The following is a 20,865-nucleotide window of genomic DNA, read 5'->3' as shown; positions in this document are numbered from 1 at the left end:
ATATATCACATTTTCCTTCCACTGTTGCGGAATTATACTTATTTTTATATGTCAATATAAAAACCGGTGTATGTGGACGTCCCCATAAAACGATATATACTGAAGTCCTCTTAAGATATGATTCTGTTATAAAACTGGTTTTATCGGGAATCGGTCAATATAACATGGCCTTAAATATAGGAACCTAGGTTTAGAATAAACTAATCGGAAAGTTGGAGTATATATAACATGTACATGGTAAAAGTATGGGTTAGGGTTAGCAATAAGAATTAATTAAAAGTTAGAAAACAATTCCCGGTAGTTATGTACACTTCGAGACACAATGAAGTTTTTCATTCAATTTCATTTATTGCATTATACATCAAGCACAACATATCAAATACATGCTATTGGCTTACTCCCTATTTTATACCATTGGGGAGTTACAGTGACTGAAAGTTTGAATTTCTGTTGAAAAGGTTGATTTTTCTAATCCCAGTGTCAGTCATTCACCTTCTATGTGCAGTTACTTAAAGACAAATAACAACTACAGCCTACATAATCATTCAATAAAATCTTTGTACATTATCAAGTTTTAAGGAGTCCTATAGCCTTATTAGAATGCACAAATTTGTACAATGCAAACAACAACCCAGCAAACACAAAACGTTTTCGACATCATTCGCAAAAGGTTATAAAAGGTTGTCAGAAAACGTTTAAATGTCGGGTTATATAAAGGGTATATTAAGAGTATAAAACGTTTTCATAACCTTAAAAACATTTTTGATAATCTACTGCTCAGCAAACAAATGTTTTACGGAAAACCTTTAAATGTCGGGTTATATAAAGGGTATAAAACGTTTTAATAACATTCCAAAAACATTATTGAAAACTTGACACAAAACATTCTAAACAGAATGTTATTTTGGGGTTGAAAAAATATTTTGCGAAAAATGTTTGCCCAAAATATTTTCAATAACGTTTTAAAAAACGTTTTCATGACCTTTATATAACCCGACATTTAAATGTTATTAAAAGGTTTTGAAAAAACATTTTAAGAACATTTCTGTGTTTGCTGGGTTCAAATATTTTAACATAATGTTAATTAAGTATTGACACAATATTTTGCAAAAATGTTTGTAAAAATAGTTTACAATAACATTTTTTGAAAACATTTAAAAATATTGTTGTAGTGTGTTTTTATACAAAACGTTTTAAAACGTTATCATGGCCTTTATATAACCCGACATTTTAATGTTATTAAAACGTTTTTACCTAAACCAAAAGCCAAAATATAACTTATTTAAAACGTTTTTGTGTTTGCTGGGAATGTACCACAGCTGTAAAATGAATTTTTCACAGTGATGCACTTATTACAACTTGCCAAAAGTGGAAAATAGCACAAATTTTAAGATGGATTAAGATGGACCTGATAAATTTAACCTGGACGATAATTAATGGGGGCCGGGGCCTGTAAACGAGCTATAGTACGGCGATGTCGGTCGTATTCGATTTGTAAATTGGGGTAATAAGAAATTAATTTTTGCAGAACATCGGGAAAGGGGTTATGATAGGCTGATGCGGGTTGGTTGCGGAGGTAATTACCAGTTGGTTGGAAATCGGAGTATGATGGGTAGAATGTTTTTAAAGAGTTACACCTTGGACATCTATATTGGCCAAAAACAATAAAACGAATTTTTAAGCAAGAATAATGGGCAATGTTCATTCTACGAGGAAGAGCATTATCTTCATGAGGTTTACAGCATTCCATTACTATATCTGCCCCCGCTGCCCCGCAAAAACAACATGCAATTGGTATGTAAGCAGCTTGATCGACTTGACAGCGAACAATTTTACGGAATTCTCTAACAGGTCCAATGGCATAAGTTTTGAGAGCTGAGAAGCATATGCCAGTATAATAAACTAATACTTGGTTAACGAAAGAAACATGGGGGTGATTATCATATATTTGTGTAGACCTATCTTGGTTCTCGCAATCTTGAGGCAACCAAACATTTCTTAGTGTTGACAAAAATCTCGGGGCGTCTCTCGGTGTAAGATAATTTAGCGCTGTAATTTGCAGAAGGTCCGAATCTAAATATAAACCTATGTGATACAGGGGTATCGGGGTAACATATTCTGGGAGAGGAAGAGGTGTGGAACTACTTAGAATTTCTATGGCAAACAAAAACTGGGAATCGTTAAAATAATCAACAGGGATAGAAATGTCCAAGGTGTAACATTGGAGGGAATGTATGTTAATATCGTGAAAGCGAAAATAAGTCTGGAAGAAACCCGATCGTGATTGAAGCCTTTTCACTTGTTGAAATGTGAGGTCCATATTAAATAAATGTAAGATGTAGGTCTAATAGAGTGGAAATATACAAACAAATTAGAAACAATAAATAGCTGTATTAAAGGGGAACACAGAATGTCTAAAATACAAAGTATATAAATAAAAGTCAATGACTGCTAATAATCGAACGCTGTAACGAAATAAATGCGGTTAAATAGTACAATGGACAATGTCCAAAATACAAAGTAAATAAAAGTCAAAGACTGCTAATAATCGAACGCTGTAACGAAATAAATGCGGTTAAATACAATTGACTTGTAATTGGACGCCAAGCGGAACGTTTACCCACGATAACAAACTATATGACGGAAAAATCACGGTAGAGGTGTGATAGCCCTCGAAGTACACAAGTTAGTATACAACCAATTTCCCACCCGCTCTACGTCAACATGAGATATTTTGTTATCGTGGGTAACGGGCGTTTTGGGCGCGGACATACAAATTACAGCCAATCACTGATGAGAAAAATTTTCCAGCTGTGGTTGAAGCATCACCGAGCTTTCTTCACACTAAATGTTTCACGAATCAAAAATTCTAATTTTCCTAACCCTGGGAACACAATACAGGGTGTCTCTGAAAGAACCGTATCGTCGTAAACTTAATTGTTTGGGTATTTTAACGCCACAACTAAACATAACTAAATAATTGGTGTAGTTGAGGAATAAATCAGCTATCACATGATAATATCAATTTTGACAATTGACATTACAGTTCTTGAAATATAAGAATTTTACGAAACTCCCCCATTTTCAAGCCTCTCCACGGATTCAAATATCAATCGAGAATCTATATATAGTCAGATTGCTAAGGACATATTGATATAAAAATTCGTTTCAAAATCCCCGCGCGCATTAGTAAAATTGCCTGGTTATTTTCGCGTCGTTATTCCTCCTGGATTGAGTAAATTTCAGTTTTCCGTTGTTTTATTTTTTCCGATCCACCACACAAAAATCTCACGTCTAACATCGTCAGACGTCAACATAGCCGAATGTGTAAATCTTAATAAAAAATTTATCTTGACCACAGTGCAACCTCCTTGAGAGATGAAAAGTTGGTCTACTCTTACCGCAGATACCCAAAAATTGAGACGAACTTTTAAGATTAAAAATTATTAAGATGAACTAATTACTTCATCAGCGCATGCTACGTCTGTTGTCATTGATATTGACTCCGTGGAAAGGCGAGTTTCGTAACATTCTTTTATTTAAAAAACGGAGCGATCAATTGTCAAAATTCAAAAAGTATGTGATAGCTAATATGTTCTTTAACATCATTAGTTATTTAGTTACGTTTGGTTTATGCGCTAAAGTACAGTTCTTTCAGAGACATCATGTATCATTATGAAGCGGGGATTACAATACGACTTCAGCTAAAGTGCTGAAAAATATGCTTACAAAATAATACAATGTCATTTCGTGTATAAGCTCGAAAATAACCGTTTTATATAGCTTTCAATACAACATACAATTTGATTAAACGTCACAAAGCCATACTTCAAAGCCTGGGAACGCAGGGATGAAGCAGGGATTACCACACGTTCAGCTAAAGATAAGCGTTCTCTTACAGCTCAGAAATATGCTTACATAATACAAGTTTGAATATAACATTTAATTTGATGAGAGGTCACAAAGGTATAGTTCTTCAGCTGGGATCACAAAATCATTATGAAGCGGGATTACTACACAACATCAGTGCAGCTAAAGTAGGTTTTTCCTTACAGCTCAGATATATGCTTACAAAATAATACAAGTTTGACTATAAGCGTTGTATAAACTTAATATAACATTGAATTTCAAAAAAAGTCACAAAGCCATAAGCCTGGAAACAAAATATCAATATGAAGCAGGGATTCCAACACGACTTCATTACAGCTAAAGAGTTTCCTTACAGCTCAGAAATATGCTTACAAAATAATATAAACTTGAATATAACCGTTGAATATAACATAATAATAACATTCCATTTGATAAAAAGTCACAAAGCCATACTTCTCAGCCTGGGAACACAATATCATTATGAAACGGGGATTACCACACGTCTTCGGCTAAAGATAAGTGTTCTCGTACAGCTGAAAAGTATGATTCTATTTCAATCAATATCATATACTACAGATACGAGATATACTACGGGGCATATCCACACACTACTGGGTGAATGGGTGAATGCCATATCATGTATGCCTATGTATGTAAACTCAACCAATAAAGTATCGAAACGATTATAGATGGTCAGATTTATCGGGAACTGAAAAATAGAGCAAAAACATATTTAATGTATATAAAGCGCAACTTTCTCCTGCGCATTTTGACACCTCTTTTGTTGCTCTACGATATCATTTGGTCGAGTTATACACACACCCACCCCACACACCATCAAGACAAAGGACACCGATGTGCTCTGTTCAATTAACCATGAACTTTACTTTATTTTACTCCTTCGACTTCCAACTTCAATACTTGCTACCTTTACTTATCTCTGACTTATCTCATGAACTCTTTCTGCTGACATCTCAATACTTGGTGTGCATACCATCACTGTCTATCACTGCCTGGATTCGTTGTCGCATGCTCTGAACAAGATGTCTTATCTTTCCTTGATCAGTGTCTTGCCATTTCCTGCGCAAGATGCGCCGAAGGCCTTCTTAGGTGGTGTCAGGCTTGATTGCCTTGTTAGCTTTGCTTTGAAGTTGGAAGTCGAAGGAGTAAAATAGAGTAATGTTCATGGTTAAGTAAACAATTTGTCTTGATTTTGTGTGTGGGTGTGTGGGTGTGTGGGGGTGTGTGTGTACACGAAGAACGCATTTGGCTTGAATAGGAGCTAAGTGCAACTTTCAAAATCCGACCTGAAGCCACTTAAACGCCCATAACTCGACCAAATGATATCATAGAGCAACAAAAGCGGTATCAAAATGCGCAGGAAAAAGCTGCGCTTTATATACATTAAATAAGTTTTTGCTACATATTTCAGTTCCCGATAAATCTGACCATCTATAATCGTTTCGATACTTTATTGGTTGAGTTTATATACTATGTGGTATGTCCACACAATTTTTTGTGAACCCTTTAGTACGTGAATGTCGTGTACTACGGAGCATATCCACACAATAGTGGGCGATTTTGAAATAACTTGCCTTAGATTAGGCCTTTCACAATTGATTCTTAGTTTCCTGTTTCATGGTTGAAAACAAGGGATGAGGTGACTTTTGATTATTAATTATCTATTATTTTCTTTATTTTCAAACAAGTGGTCGCAACCTACATCAACCCGTTTTGACAAGGAACATGCATTTAATTATTTTACAACTATGTTTGATTTTATACATAATTAATGGTACAGTTATGTTCTTTGTTTATTCATCATTATAGTTGGTATAATTAAAGTCAGAAAGTAGCAAATGGGAGTCATTCAAAGTTATTTTAAAAGAGAAAATCCAAAATATAAATAAAATAATTAAATATTTTGCAGTTCTCCACTTTGGAAGCGGGCGGCAAACAGGAAACTAAGAATCAATTGTAAAGGGCCTTATCAATGTAAAGTATCTCTGTAGCAGCATCACATATTGTTTAACTTTTAACAGTAATAAACATAAAAGCAAACACAATCCGTCTATACGGCTTTATACTGATTCTTGATACACATAATCATTTGAAGTATTACAGAACAAACTACAATTATTACAAAAATGTTATTTTGTCCACATTTAATGTATTACCTCGAATAGAGGTTATTCCGGTTTTCAAGTGGAACAGTTGACAAGAAAATGTAACAGGATTCACCCCCTTTCTATTCTACATTCACTTTAATTTGGTTACTCACCTCGAGAAGATATACATATTTACAGTAAATGTGATGAAGCAAAGGTGATGTGACCATTCTGAAAATGTTAAAAAGGTATTAGCTTGCCCTTCAAGATGGGGGCTAATTGAAAACAGGAATGACCTCTATTTGTGGCATGCTACGCACTCTCGTCTTAGTAGTCCTTAAACATTATTGTTTCTACAAACTAACGAATACACTCGGTTCCTTTTACCTTATCAGGTTGATTTGGTTTCTATAACAGGGTGCCCTAACATTGTTAGCAATGTGAGAATTTTTATCTTTTATCTATTATTCTCTTAAACTGGAACATAAGAACGTCTGTAATCGCGGCTTAACAAAATTTTATGTTCAGCGATGTCGTTTCTTGTCCTTCGGATTTTGGAAGACATTTCTTCCACGATTTTTTGGTGAAGAACATCTGTATTCATGTCTGGCAGTTCAATACACTGCATCATGTATATAATGCTCCCCGGGCAGCTTCGTTTAATATATTAACAATATTGCTTCATTTTTATCATATTGTTTGCACGAGCTCTTATTTGTAGTATGGTCCGTTTGCCCCCAAGTTGGTTTTGCGTTTTGTCCAGAGCAGCTCTTGTAGGCATTACCTTTCGTTTAATAAAATTACCCAAAACTTTCTTGAAAATATCCTGTTCTTTTTGTGTCCAGCGTCGTTTCTTGTCCTTCGAATCTGAAAATTAATTTAACAGAATAAAGATATAAAGAACAATTACAAATATGATATATATAATGCAAGGGGCTGCATTAATCATTTCGTCACCATACCAAGGTATCGTATTTTAAGGACCAAATCGCGAATCCGGAAATGCTAGAAAAACTGCTTGCGGTTCCCAAGTCAAGAGCAACCTATGTTATCTTTATATAATCAAATCGTTCACATAATGTCGATTTATATTTAGCACAAAAATGTCAATTCAATTGGCAGCTATGCATGGCTGAAAGGATATATAGTCTTCCATCATTGTCCATCAACATACTTAACTGATGCATTGTTCCTATCACTAGAAACTTTTTAGCGGGAAAAAGTAGTGTGTGTACCAAGAGTGCGACGTCCGTTTTATCGGGTAATGCACGTTATTTGGCCTTTAACGGAAAACGCGTATGTTGGCACTCCGACTTTTGCCAGTTTTGAAAATTCATTCTTACTATCTAGGTGTTGTCTTCTTCTGTTTTGGAGTTGCTTATCGGCTTCACAAATGCCCAAAACAATATAAGTAATTATGATACCATACTTTATTACTATTGTCTAGAACAGAAAATTAGCATATTATGTGAAAAATATTGCAGGATTTTCCTGGAATTGATAAAAAAGAGGAAAACTTAATGTGATAACATGCGTTTGTAAGACTCAATGTGATAACATGCGTTTGTAAGATGCTAATACCAGTTGAAATTATAGTCTAATTGACAATTGTCTAATGTCGCTATCGGTAACATATGTATAAGTTGGAAGGGCATTTTGCTTTCAACACAATGCATGCGCGTATTTTGGGGGATTTGGGGGCGCCAGCCCCCGGGGTAAAATTTTTTAATGGTACTATACATCAAAATGTGCTGCATCTAGGGCGCTAGCGCCTGAAACCTTTTTTTTTGCTCTTCACTTTTTCAAGCGACCGAGAAAAAAATTGGGTCAACCTTTTCGGGCTGTTGAGGAAGGGGCGGCAAAATTTAATTTTCTTCAGCCCCCGGGGTTGGGGCGGCCACGGTACGCCACTGCAATGTGTTACTTCATGTCAGTATTTTTTAACCACACATATGGAATTGTTTTAGCTCCAACCAGCGAGAAAAAAGGCCGTAATATTAAAGTACCTGTTTTCTTTCGTTGCTCTTTTGGTGGAGGCTTCCACTCGTGGTCATCATGGTCACTGACTTCATCTGAATTACCATCTAGGTGTTGTCTCCTGTTTTGGAGTTGCTTGTTGTTGACACCACTAGCTTTACAAATGCCTAAAACAAAAATAAGTAATTATGATACCATACTTTATTATTATTATCTACAACAGAAAATTAGCATATTATGTCAACAATATATTTGATAAAAATAAGGAAAACTCAACATGATATACATGTGTTTGTAAGATGCAAATACCAGTTGAAATTATAGTATAATGGACAATATTGTCTAATTTCGCTATGCGGGACATGTAAGGGGTGGAAGGGCATTTTGCTTTGCACATGTTCAACAATACCTTCACGCAATCTGTTACTTTATGACTCAATTCGCCGTGCCTTTTTAATAACGAAAATTGAACGAGTACTCTTTTTTTAATATTCAAAACGGATTCGTGACATGTCAGTATTTTTAATCACAAAATTAGCTACAACCAGCGAGAAAAAAAATCCGTTTGACTATTTTTATAATGATGAAGGAGGTGTCCTAGATACGTCACCCATGCGAGACACAAATTAATATATGCGAGGATCGGAAATAAACGATGCAAGCCCGATAAATTATGATTTAAATGACATGTTTGGGGATCGAGCAAACTACATATACAATTATATAGTTGGTCGCTGAGACACAATGAGAGAGTTTTCATGGGGACTTAAGCTTAGATTGCCCGAGTACCGACTGTGAACTCAGGTAGTACAGTGGAAAGACTCTGGACCGGTAATCCAGCGACCGGGGTTCAATCCCCGCTGAGTCCTGATTTTTTCTCTCTCAATATTTTCATATGTCAGTTTGCTCGAGCCCCAAACACGTCATATTTTTTATAATGGTGACAATTATTAAAGTAGTACCTGCTTTCTTTCGTCGCCTTTTATGTGGAAGCTCCACATCGTGGGCATCATGGTCACTGACTTTTTCAACGTATCGTCTTCTATTTAGGAGCTGTTGCTTGTCACCAATAGCTTCACAAATCCATAAAACAATATAAAGACAAATCAGATAATTTATATATATGTTATATTTGTAAATTTTCGTCATAATATATTAAAAATATTATAGTACTCTCGTGCAGTTGCAACAGAAGGGGTAAAACTAACTAATGTGTATGCATTTATAAGATGCAAATATCAATTGCAATCTAGCAACGAGTTACCTCATGAATCACTTCGCTGTGTCTTTTTGTAATGTCGAAAATCGATTATCAGTACTCTTATTCAAAACGGATTCGTGACAAGTTAGTGGATTCTCACTTCACTTTGTTTAGCGAAAAAAAAACCCGAACCACCATAGTGGTCTATATTGTATCGTAGGGCTATTGGCTAAATTACTCTACCTATTATGGCTGACCGAAAAAGGTGAAATTGCCAGTGTTTATTCATCCTTTCGCTATGCGAAAATCATCTATTTTCGATATGGTTTTGTTTATTTTTAATGGAAACAAGTAGTATACCTGATTTCCTTCGCCTCCTTTTTTGTGAAGTCTCCCGCTCTTGGTCACCATGGTCACTGACTTCATTTGAATCTGAAATTAATTGTATGTTATTTGTTATTGTCACGGCACTAACTTTGAGTCAGTCCAATGTCATAAATTTGGTTTCAAAGATATCGTCTTGCTGAAGTAGTTTGATATCAAGTTCAATATTATTTTTAATTACATTGCAAAGTACAAAGAGTCCAACACATTTTGAATGTGATAATTCCGAGTCTTTATAAAAGGATAAACACACATGTACGCCCATGTTAATTGTAAGTGAATCTTAAAGGAGGATTTCGTGATCCTAGCATCCTCTTTTTATGACATTTTTCAGTACATATCCACGAAAAAAGCCTATTCCCAAAATTTCAGTTCATTCCGATTTTGTGTTTGCGAGTTATGCATGATAATGTGTATTACACTGCTCCATAGACAATGCGTTGTAATTTCGTTCTGGTGCACCAGAACGTTCTGGTGCACCTTGACGAGCATGCATACATGCATACCACTTTGGTATGCAAGTGACCCCCCCCCCTCCGTGGGGTTGTGTGTTGGAGAGATACGCTCGATCTTTAAAAATGTGCATTACCTGCTTCATCTGGTGTTCTGTTGTGAGCTACGGGTTGGTCTTCTTGTAAAGGTTCTTCATTATCGGAAACTTGCTCTCCTTCATGCACCACAGTGTCCTGGTCTTGTTCGTCGTGTAGCTGAATGTCTTATGAAAAATGAAAAAGTAAATTATTGTAAGACGCTTACAGTAAAGCGCCGTTACTATTCCTTTTGATGTCTTTGTTTTATATGCTTCACCATTACCCTGTAAAACATGTGAGCAAATCATTTATATCTACCTTAAAGTTAAAATATGCAAGATTAATAACTTACCATCTTCGTCGATTTCATTTAGATTTTTCCCCTTGAAGTTCTTGATGTTCCCTTGCTCTACCGCAAGCAGCAGCTTAGAAACCTTCCCTGCCTCTATGGTGGCTTCTTGCAATCTATAGACTTCCTTGTGAATTTCGAGTTCGTGACCCAGGTGATTTGACAACCATTCCTGTTCTCCCTTTGTAAGATCCAGGACCTGTAATGTACGTCAAAACGTGATTCAAGGTTCAAGACGGAAACATTTGGTAGTTTAATTAGCCAAGCAAACGCAGTTCTGAGAGCTTTGTTTTAATGTCCGGTGTGATAAAGTGAGAGTTAAAAGTTGTCTTGGAAATTTTTCAGATCACTGCTATTGCCGATATCAATAAGAGCGTTAAATATATAGGCCTAGTAACATCCAACGTAGGGATTAGAAGAGTAGGGAACATTTGAATAAAAGAGCATCATGATACCATGCAGGGTATGGGGTAGTATCCCTAAAAATAGTTTTCTGATCACAGAATTGGCTCAAATAGATTCAAATATATTAAGTATAGTTACCTGCAAAATAGTTGCTGTGTATTTTCTCAGAGTTGTGGTTGAAATTTTCAACGGTTCTGAACAACCTGCGTTGACGACAGCTGTGTGGAGGGTCTGGCAAGTCAAGAATATACAAAATAATTAGATATTGGCATGAAGATAAACCAACTTCACACTTATGACATTTAAACTAATACGTTTTCATCTGCTTTATATAGTATTTTAACAGTGATATTTATTCTGGTGAATGTTTTAGTCAACAAAATTGACTTACATAAATATAGTAACGTTCCTCCAGTCGTGTTTGACAATCTTTACCATTTCAGACATGAGAACAAACACCGGTAAATAGCCTGAAATCGCCTAAAAATGTGTACTTCCATATACTTTTGTACAGGGAATTGAAATTGCAATTTTCATTATCATTTTATCGAGCATACCTGCCATGCATTGATGTACGTCAACCGATTTGGGGTTGCAAAAAAGTATGTGTTGGTAATAGGAATATCGCAATCATTCCGTTTATCTACAAGGAGTTGCATTGCTTCCGCCCATTTTTTTTGAAGCAACAACGGCACCGGTCTGTTTCGTTTTCCAGGGAGTCTCACAACATCAAATCTGATAATAAACAATTTTAGATAATATTAATCATCTCGTTCGTAAACGGTCCTGTTTCCAGCTAGATAGGAATGGTGATTCAGGACACATGTAGAATCGACAAGGACACGTGTAGAATCGACATGTCACATCGTATATCGTTTTCCGAATGCAACAAGTTTAGAGATGTTTCAAGCACAACAATCTGATCTTTAAACATTTATAATATGTTTATAATAATTTGCGATTGTGCAGAAGAGAGAACTCTACTCAAGTCAAGTCTCAAAATGATGATCATATCAACCAGGTTTCCATGAAAGGCAATATTATTATTAGTATAAAAGTAACATAAAGATTCTAAAAACTCCAGTCATAATATTATATATAATTAATAATTGTAAATTTCCTTATTTCGCTCCCCATACCTTCACAATCCCAATTAATTATACTCTTCACACCTTAAGGGATCTGAAATTAGCGTTTTGAGCGTTTCGACGGTATTTTTTGTGGTACATGAGAGCACATCAAACATATCAAATTGCATTCTGAATATGAAGAATGTCTTTCTGATATCAAATAATTTTCCTGTTTTAAACTTCACGATATAATACAAATTTTATGACAAATTATTAAAATTTGATATTTCGCACATTTTTGATATATAACAGTCCTCGAAGTAAAATTTTATAAATCTAATGACATATTCTTAAAGTGTATATAGCTGGGAGGATAAGCCGACGATCAATTGAAAATTTTGACCTTTCATATTGAAGATATGGATTGTTTTCCCAAAAAGGCCTAATTTTTTGTTGGTGTTTACTTCGAGTACGGTTACATATCGAAAATATCAATTTTTAATTTTTAGGTTTTCCCAGAGTATTTCGCACTTATATCATTCATATTCATAAAAAGGACAGTTTAAATTCGTCCTAAAAAATCGAAGTCGCACAAACTCAAAACCAATTTCATATTTGAATCATTATATTTCACATTTGTATCATTGATATTCGTCAAATCTGTGTTCAATTTCGTCTCGTGGGGCGATGGCTAATGAATCGTAAAAGCAATTTAGTCTTTTGTCATTCATTTTAAGACATTTGTCATTTATATTCGTCAGGTGTTAAATAGATGTATAATTATGACTATTTAAAAGGACAGTGTTCGTTTTAGTTTATGTTGAAGATCTTATTCTTAGAATTCTTATGATCATAAAATTGTATAAGAAAATAAAAGAAAACACACAAGAATCATAAGAATTTTATAAAGAAAAGAGTAACGTTAAAAATAACAAAACAAAATATAAATTACAATTCATCTAAAGGAATATTCTGTGGGAATTTCCAAGCAAACAGGTACATGTCACATGACCCAAAACATCAAAAAAAATACAGAACTTTAAAACAGCTACAATATATTGCATGGTGTTTAAATTAAGTCGTCTTTTACATGTTTACCATGAATTTTCTTACCGGGGGTTCGCCTTTGCACATCTTCATTAAGGTTTTGTTTTATGTGTTTTTGTTATTTGGGATATTGAAATTCTATGATGGAATTGCCTACATAGCCCTTGTAATGTATGATATCAAATAAAGAAAGAACGACAGAATTGCATACAATAAAGGCAATGCAGAATAATCCCCCAGCAAAAAGTTGCATAAATATGTTTTGGACTTATATCAATTTCAAGAATAATCTTTAACATGTTTAATCTTTGTAACAATTTATTGGAAAAAAAAAAAAATTTAAGCCTACATTATGAGCTCATAAGCATAAGTAAAAGATACAATATATATAAAAATGTTTGAAACAAAAGCAAATAAAAAATAAGCCCCCTAAAATGAACGCACAATTAATACATATTGTATATATGCCTATGAGACGAAATTAAATGAAACGATAATGAATATCAATGACAAACGACGAATTTGCTTTTGCGAAAGGGATCGTTACGTATTTTCAGACGAATTTGAACTGCATGACGAAAATCAATGACACAAACACGAAATTTAATGCTACAATGTTGAAATCTAATGGCACAATAGTGAAATTGAAGTGGAGTTTCTCGCTCAAAGATTTTTCGGGACGAAATTGAAATGTCTTTTATACGAAAATCAATGACACAAGTGCGAAATACTCTGGGAAAACCTGTGTATTACATTGCGAATTTCAAAAAATCAAAATTATTTGATATCAGAAGGACATTCTCCGTGTTCAGAATGCAATTCGATTTGTATGGTGTGCTCTAATGTCCCACAATAAATACTGTCCAAACGTTCATACCCACCCATTAAGGCGACGAAAAAAACCCTGTTCTACGGGCCCGTAGCTAAAATCATGTAAAATCAGCCGTTTTTCCCCAAAATTTAATAATTTTGGCTGAACATTTTTCATATGTTTGCAGCGACAACAAAACGCCCGTCCGCCCGTAGAACAGGGTTTTTTTTCGTCGCCTAACCGTTAAAAAAGACACAGGGTGAAACTAAATATTAAAATTTTTAAATAATTATTCATTGGCATTAAATGTACGAGGTGTATAATTCTGTTTATTCTGAGTGGGAGGAATGTTCAAAATGTTTCGTTTTGGTATATTTGTTTGACCTTAACGTAAAAAAACCAAGACCTGAGATTATGATATTTAGCTTCATTGACTGGTTTAATTTACACAAATCAATGGACTGATATTCAGAAAAACTCTGTAGTTTTTATGTTTATTGCCAAAACTGGAAACATAAGGATTTGTCTCCCTAATGGCCCTATAACGGCGCCAACAAGCAGCAGGTAATAAAATTCTATAAATCTTACCGATTTACTAGTTTCTTTTCAAGATCGCTTAGGCAGTTCAAGATGTCAGCATGGCCACCTCCAGCACTGTCTCTGTCAAAGAAACAGCTCAGTTGCATTTTTGCCACTTCGCCACCCCGCCGCTTGTTGAAGACTGTGATTAGTACATACACAGATTTGGACAAAGCTCTCCAAGCTGCTGCAGATGGGTATCGTTTCAGCATATGCATTTCCGCCTCTAAACTCTTTTCTTTGTGTGCCTTCAAAAGCTGCAGGTCTTCTGTTTTTGGTAACTTTTCCCTACTTGTGTATCTTCTCTCTTGTAATGTTTGAAGCGACTGGCTAGAAATTTTGTCAGTCCATTCAGTTTGGAAAAGCTCATTGAAGTTGTCAGCCTCTTCTTTCATCACGTCATCACCAAGACGAATAGCTCTTCCTCGTTTCAGAAAGCAGCACTTGATTAAGCTATGGCCCAGGTGTAGCCCTAATGATGGACTTTTCGACATGCTGACTCCGTTCATCGTTGTTTCTTCCAAAGGTTGGCACAACTCTTTAGTAGCTTGTACAACGTGGTCAAAATTTGTTGCAGAGAGACATTCCTGAAGGGTTATATTTGAATACCCTTGAAGCTGGCGAACTTTAAGAAGAAGACGTGCCAGTTGACGCATTTTTTGGCTAATGCAGTGTCTTCGCGCTTTTCCTGTTTTGGTCAGGAGAACATTACCAAAGTGAAGTATTAGCATATCTTTTTCTACGACATCTTTTATGTTGTCGCTTGACTTTCGCATCTTACTGACTATGGTCTTCCTCACCGTGTGTATATCTCGATCTTCTCCATAAACTTTGCCTCCTTCTAACAGCATCCGGGCCTGTGATATTATAGAATTTTCATGGTAAGCATCGTTATTATCTCCAAGATGCGTTTTATCATTCCTATTTTCAACCAGTTTCCGTCGTCTGTGTTTACAACGTTTAATGTGTGCCCACATTTCATTGACATCAACAAACCCCAAACAGTGTATGCATGGTAAATAATCTTCACATACTTTCTGTTTAAGGGGCTTTCGGAGTAACAGCAGTTCTCCTTCGCCTTTCTCGTATACTTTTAAGTTATAATTGAAATCTCCCATCAGTCGAATTTTTTCTAGGCTCATGTCTCTCGCTTCCTTCTTGCACGCAAGGCTCTGTGCTACTAATGGTTCATTTGCGTGCATGGATTTTAGATGCCTTGGTATTTTCCCTCCAGCCTTCAATTCTTGGCAATAGAAACAGGAGTTGTATTTCGCATAGTCTCTCTTCCCTTTCTTCTTCCTGTAGACGGGAACTGTTATTTTTGGGTAACTTGTACTCCTTTCTTCAGCATTTAGATCCAAGTTAGCGTTTTCCTATGAAATAAAAGTAAAGATAATTAGAAAAATAAAATGCACGAATCCCCGGGGCACGAATAAAACATAACATAGTTCGTTGTAAGCAGGGTCGTTCATCAGACCCCTAGCTAAGCCCGATGAAAATGCAATACCACACAATCAAGGTGCTCAGGCATCATCCGTGTCTGTCTAATATTTAAAATTAACTTATCATTTCCTTCGATTTGATTTCTGTGCCCTTGTTTTATCATCAAGCACAGGTAATTTATTGTCCATTGATCATGACATCGTTATCCCACAGGGATTTTAACGGCGTGTTTCAGTTCCATCTATAAAACATTTAAGTGCAAAAAACGCAATATTGTTGGCTGTTTACCTCTGCATCGATTTCTTCTGAATGTACATCTTCTTCATCTTCACATTCTGATGTATCATATGCATTTGCCTGTGGCTCCTTTCGAGTACGCGTTGGTATTCTTTCCTGCAAGGCAATCATAAATTGCACTACAACATTATCGGTCATGTGTATCAGTTGGTGATACTATTACTACAGAGGTATTAATCTACATGTAGGGACAATGCAGACAATTGGGTAATTAATTGCATGGGTCTGATCTGAGGGAGTAAGGTAGATGGCAGAGTTGTAACGAGTCACATCATTTCATGGTCGAGTCGAGTCATTTCTTGCAATATCTCGAGTCGAGTCGAGTCAAATGACTCGAGTCACTGTACAATCTCAATGGGGAAAATTTGAAAATCCGAGTCGAGTCATTTCATTTTTGAAAAGTCGAGTCTCGAGTCATGACTCGTTACAAGTCTGGTAGATGGTCATTGTATATGTCTGGATTTATATGGTTTGATAGTTAGTTGTTGCGTGACAGCCTTGATCTACAACATTTTTAATACTTTTTCCTTACCTTTTCTGGGTGTTCGGCTACACTGTTCTTGCATCCAAAAAAAGTGTCAGAACCACTCTTTTCTGCATCCACTTGTGGTGTGCAAATATTGTGTGTCTAGATACAGGAATAAAGAATTTATTTGAAATCTTAGGCATAGGAACACTATCAAATTCCATGATTATTGGTACTTATGTCATATGTCATCAGAAGTTTTTTGAATAAAAGATAAATAGCTGAGTTGTGTCCATCGCCTGACAAACACTGGCAAGAGAGTCAATACCCTACGATATAAATAGGCTGGTGAATAACCGGACCCATTCCTTTCATGAAGAATATATATACAAAATTTTGTAGCATGTAGTATTGAAAGTGACGATTATTATCACACTAACATAATAGTAATATATCCAGCTTGAATAGAATTTAAACAATTTATATCTACCTTTGCATTACGCACTTTTGTGTCTTCTATTATATCGTCCGCAAGTTCCACAGGTGTGTCAGAATCAGATCCATTTCCGGAAGTGCCTTTTGTTGGGGTATCCAGCAGGTTTCCATGTTTGCCCCGTTGCTATTATATACAGAGACAACGTATAAATTCAAAACACATATTCAAATTTTGCAAATAATTGACCATTTACTGTCATCATATTGCTAAACATATAAGGTACTTTCTTAATCGAATTTAATATGTTCTCCAGCATGACTTATATCTGTTTAATCTTCACCATGTCCCCATTTACAAGTACTTTGCAACCTATCAGCTATCCCCGTGCGTTATATCATTAATAAGGTTCAGAAGTCACTATGATATTCAAACATTTTGGGCCTTCTTGTATGCCTTAAGTCCTTCAGTTAACTTTCGGCCTTATTGCTTTATCTTCTTGTCCAGTGTTGGCATCACAATCTACAACAACTTTTAATTACGTTTTCCTTGCCTCTTCTAGGTGTTCGGCTACACCGTCTTTGCACCCCAAAGTGTCAGAACTATTCTTATCTCCATCAACTTTTTGTTTATTTTGAACATCCTCGATATGTTTGCTCTGGGGGCATGTGGTATAAATGTTAAGCACAAACATGAATAAATATTATTAGTATTTATAGAAAAAGCGTCTTTGAAAAAAAGCATTGCTCCGAATTGTGTATTGTTATCAATCAAAATAAACCAATGAGAGTGGTGCGGAAATGTTATGTGTCTAAATACAGGAATAAAGAAGATGTATTTGAAATCTTAGGCATGGGAAAAATATCAAATTGCAGAATTATGGGTACTAATGTCATCCGTCAACCCTCAGAAGTTTTATGAATAAAAGATAAATAGCCGAGTTGTGTCCATCACCTGACAAGCACTGACAAGAGAGTCAATAAACTACGATATAAATAGGCTGGTGAATAACCAGACTAAAATGTTTGAGAATATGACTTTTTTGTTGTGGAGTGCAAATGCAAGATAATCAATTGCCAGAACAGCAAATTAACAGAATGCACGTATGATGATAATTATCATATTTGCATATTTTGAAGAGGTCATAATAAACATTGTTTAATAATAAATGATTTCACTCTTTGGTTACATTTTATAATACTGTTTCTGCGAGGACATGTTAGTAAAATACCTATGCCATAAGGACCTATTCGTTCCATAAAGAATATATAATTATACTAGATTTCCTAGCATATAGTAATGCCAGGGGCACTTGTGAGATAATTAAAATAATAGTCTAAAATAATATATCCAGCTTGAATAGAATTTTAACAATTTATAACTACCTTTGAATTACGCACTTTTGTGTCTTCTATAATTTTGTCTGCAAGTTCCACACTTGTGTCAGAATCCGATCCATTTCCGGTAGTGCCTTTTGTTGGGGTATCCAGCAGGTTTCCATGTTCACCCAGTTGCTATAACGTATATAGACAAAGTAAAAATTCAAAACACGTATTCAAATTTGACAAATAATTGACCATTTCTTATCATATGTCATGATACTGATTCCCGTTTCTATTTATGCATTTTCGGTATGCCCGTTGAAAGAAGTCAATGATTAGCCACTATGCAAATGACATGGGACCCGGACATGGGTTGTAATTTACTAACTAAACATTGCTAAACATTTAGTGCTACTTTCTTAATCAGTCGAATATAATATGTTCTCTAGCATGACTTACACTCTTCACCATGTCCCCATTAACAAATATTTTGCACAGTATCAGCTATCCCCGTGCGTTATATGATCATATCTGACACTCTTGTCAGAAAACTGAAATTAGTGACATATGTAATGGAGTACCATCTGAAAATTCCGAGGTAGGAATTATTTCCTTGTGTTTGGATCAAAAGTTTAAATCAAAATCAACCTTTTAATTACGTTTGCCTTACCTCTTCTGGGTGTTCGGCTACACCGTCTTTGCACCCCAAAGTGTCAGAACCATTCTTATCTCCATCCACTTTTGGTTCATTTTGAACATCCTCGTTATCTTTGCTCTGGGAGCATATGGTATAAATATTAAGCACAAACATGAATAAATATTATTAGTATTTATAGAAAAAGAGTCTTTGAAAAAAAGCATTGCTCCGAATTGTGTATTGTTATCAATCAAAATAAACCAATGAGAGTGGTGGGGAAATGTTATGTGTCTAAATACAGGAATAAAGAAGATGTATTTGAAATCTTAGGCATGGGAACAATATCAAATTGCAGAATTATGGGTACTAATGTCATCCGTCAACTCTCAGAAGTTTTATGAATAAAAGATAAATAGCCGAGTTGTGTCCATCACCTGACAAGCGAGTCAATAAACTACGATATAAATAGGCTGGTGAATAACCAGACTAAAATGTTTGAGAATTTGACTTTTTTGTTGTGGAGTGCAAATGCAAGATAATCAATTGCCAAAACAGCAAATTAACAGAATGCACGTATGATGATAATTATCATATTTGCATATTTTGAAGAGGTCATAATAAACATTGTTTAATAATAAATGATTTCACTCTTTGGTTACATTATCAACTCTCATAAAGCAATATAAATCGAAATTTTATAATACTGTTTCTGCGAGGACATGTTAGTAAAATACCTATGCCATAAGGACCTATTCGTTCCATAAAGAATATATAATTATACTAGATTTCCTAGCATGTAGTAATGCTAGAGGCACTTGTGAGATAATTAAAATAATAGTCTAAAATAATATATCCAGCTTGAATAGAATTTTAACAATTTATAACTACCTTTGCATTACGCACTTTTGTGTCTTCTATAATTTTGTCTGCAAGTTCCACACTTGTGTCAGAATCCGATCCATTTCCGGTAGTGCCTTTTGTTGGGGTATCCAGCAGGTTTCCATGTTCACCCAGTTGCTATAACGTATATAGACAAAGTAAAAATTCAAAACATGTATTCAAATTTGACAAATAATTGACCATTTCTTATCATATGTCATGATACTGATTCCCGTTTCTATTTATGCATTTTCGGTATTCCCGTTGAAAGAATCCAATGATTAGCCACTATGCAAATGACATGGGACCCGGACATGGGTTGTAATTTACTAACTAAACATTGCTAAACATTTAGTGCTACTTTCTTAATCAGTCGAATATAATATGTTCTCTAGCATGACTTACACTCTTCACCATGTCCCCATTAACAAATATTTTGCACAGTATCAGCTATCCCCGTGCGTTATATGATCATATCTGACACTCTTGTCAGAAAACTGAAATTAGTGACATATGTAATGGAGTACCATCTGAAAATTCCGAGGTAGGAATTATTTCCTTGTGTTTGGATCAAAAGTTTAAATCAAAATCAACCTTTTAATTACGTTTTCCTTACCTCTTCTGGGTGTTCGGCTACACCGTCTTTGCACCCCAAAGTGTCAGAACCATTCTTATCTCCATCCACTTTTGGTTCATTTTGAACATCCTCGTTATCTTTGCTCTGGGAGCATATGGTATAAATATATAAGCACAAACATGAATAAATATTATTAGTATTTATAGAAGAAGAGTCTTTGAAAAAAACCATTGCTCCGAATTGTGTATTGTTATCAATCAAATAAACCAATGAGAGTGGTGTGGAAATGTTATGTGTCTAAATACAGGAATAAAGAAGATGTATTTGAAATCTTAGGCATGGGAACAATATCAAATTGCAGAATTATGGGTACTAATGTCATCCGTCAACTCTCAGAAGTTTTATGAATAAAAGATAAATAGCCGAGTTGTGTCCATCACCTGACAAGCACTGACAAGAGAGTCAATAAACTACGATATA

General features: G+C 35.2%; 2 protein-coding genes and 1 long non-coding RNA gene across 3 annotated transcripts in view; all 3 read right to left on the bottom strand.

Annotated features, from left to right (window-relative positions):
* The window catches only part of LOC140151122 (sphingomyelin phosphodiesterase-like), a 496,863-nt gene that overhangs the window by 162,370 nt on the left and 313,628 nt on the right, over positions 1 to 20,865 (bottom strand). The gene's annotated exons all lie outside the window — the stretch shown is intronic.
* LOC140149571 (uncharacterized) lies at positions 5,308 to 16,912 on the bottom strand. The gene is made up of 12 exons (XM_072171650.1): positions 16,895 to 16,912; positions 16,604 to 16,699; positions 16,063 to 16,167; positions 14,341 to 15,704; positions 11,382 to 11,559; positions 10,963 to 11,055; positions 10,423 to 10,618; positions 10,130 to 10,255; positions 9,517 to 9,588; positions 8,918 to 9,028; positions 7,985 to 8,122; positions 5,308 to 6,845 (listed from the first exon to the last, which is right to left on the bottom strand). The coding sequence occupies exons 1-12, from the start codon at positions 16,910 to 16,912 to the stop codon at positions 6,646 to 6,648; spliced, it is 2,697 nt and encodes an 898-aa protein (XP_072027751.1). The 3' UTR covers positions 5,308 to 6,645.
* Positions 17,034 to 20,527, bottom strand: LOC140149884 (uncharacterized). The gene is made up of 5 exons (XR_011858762.1): positions 20,425 to 20,527; positions 19,818 to 19,946; positions 18,963 to 19,067; positions 18,356 to 18,484; positions 17,034 to 17,156 (listed from the first exon to the last, which is right to left on the bottom strand). It is a non-coding gene; the product is annotated as an uncharacterized lncRNA (long non-coding RNA).

Source organism: Amphiura filiformis, chromosome 4 (genome assembly GCF_039555335.1).
Source record: "Amphiura filiformis chromosome 4, Afil_fr2py, whole genome shotgun sequence".
NCBI lineage: Eukaryota > Metazoa > Echinodermata > Ophiuroidea > Amphilepidida > Amphiuridae > Amphiura > Amphiura filiformis.
Note: the sequence above shows the minus strand (reverse complement) of the source record. Positions and strands in the feature narration are given on the sequence as shown.

Coding starts and splice junctions, on each gene's coding strand:
- LOC140149571 (XM_072171650.1), bottom strand. Junction 11,056..11,381: donor CGTACATCAATGCATGGCAG/GTATGCTCGATA, acceptor TTGACTTGCCAG/ACCCTCCACACAGCTGTCGT. Junction 10,256..10,422: donor AAATGAAATCGACGAAGATG/GTAAGTTATTAA, acceptor ATTTTTCATAAG/ACATTCAGCTACACGACGAA.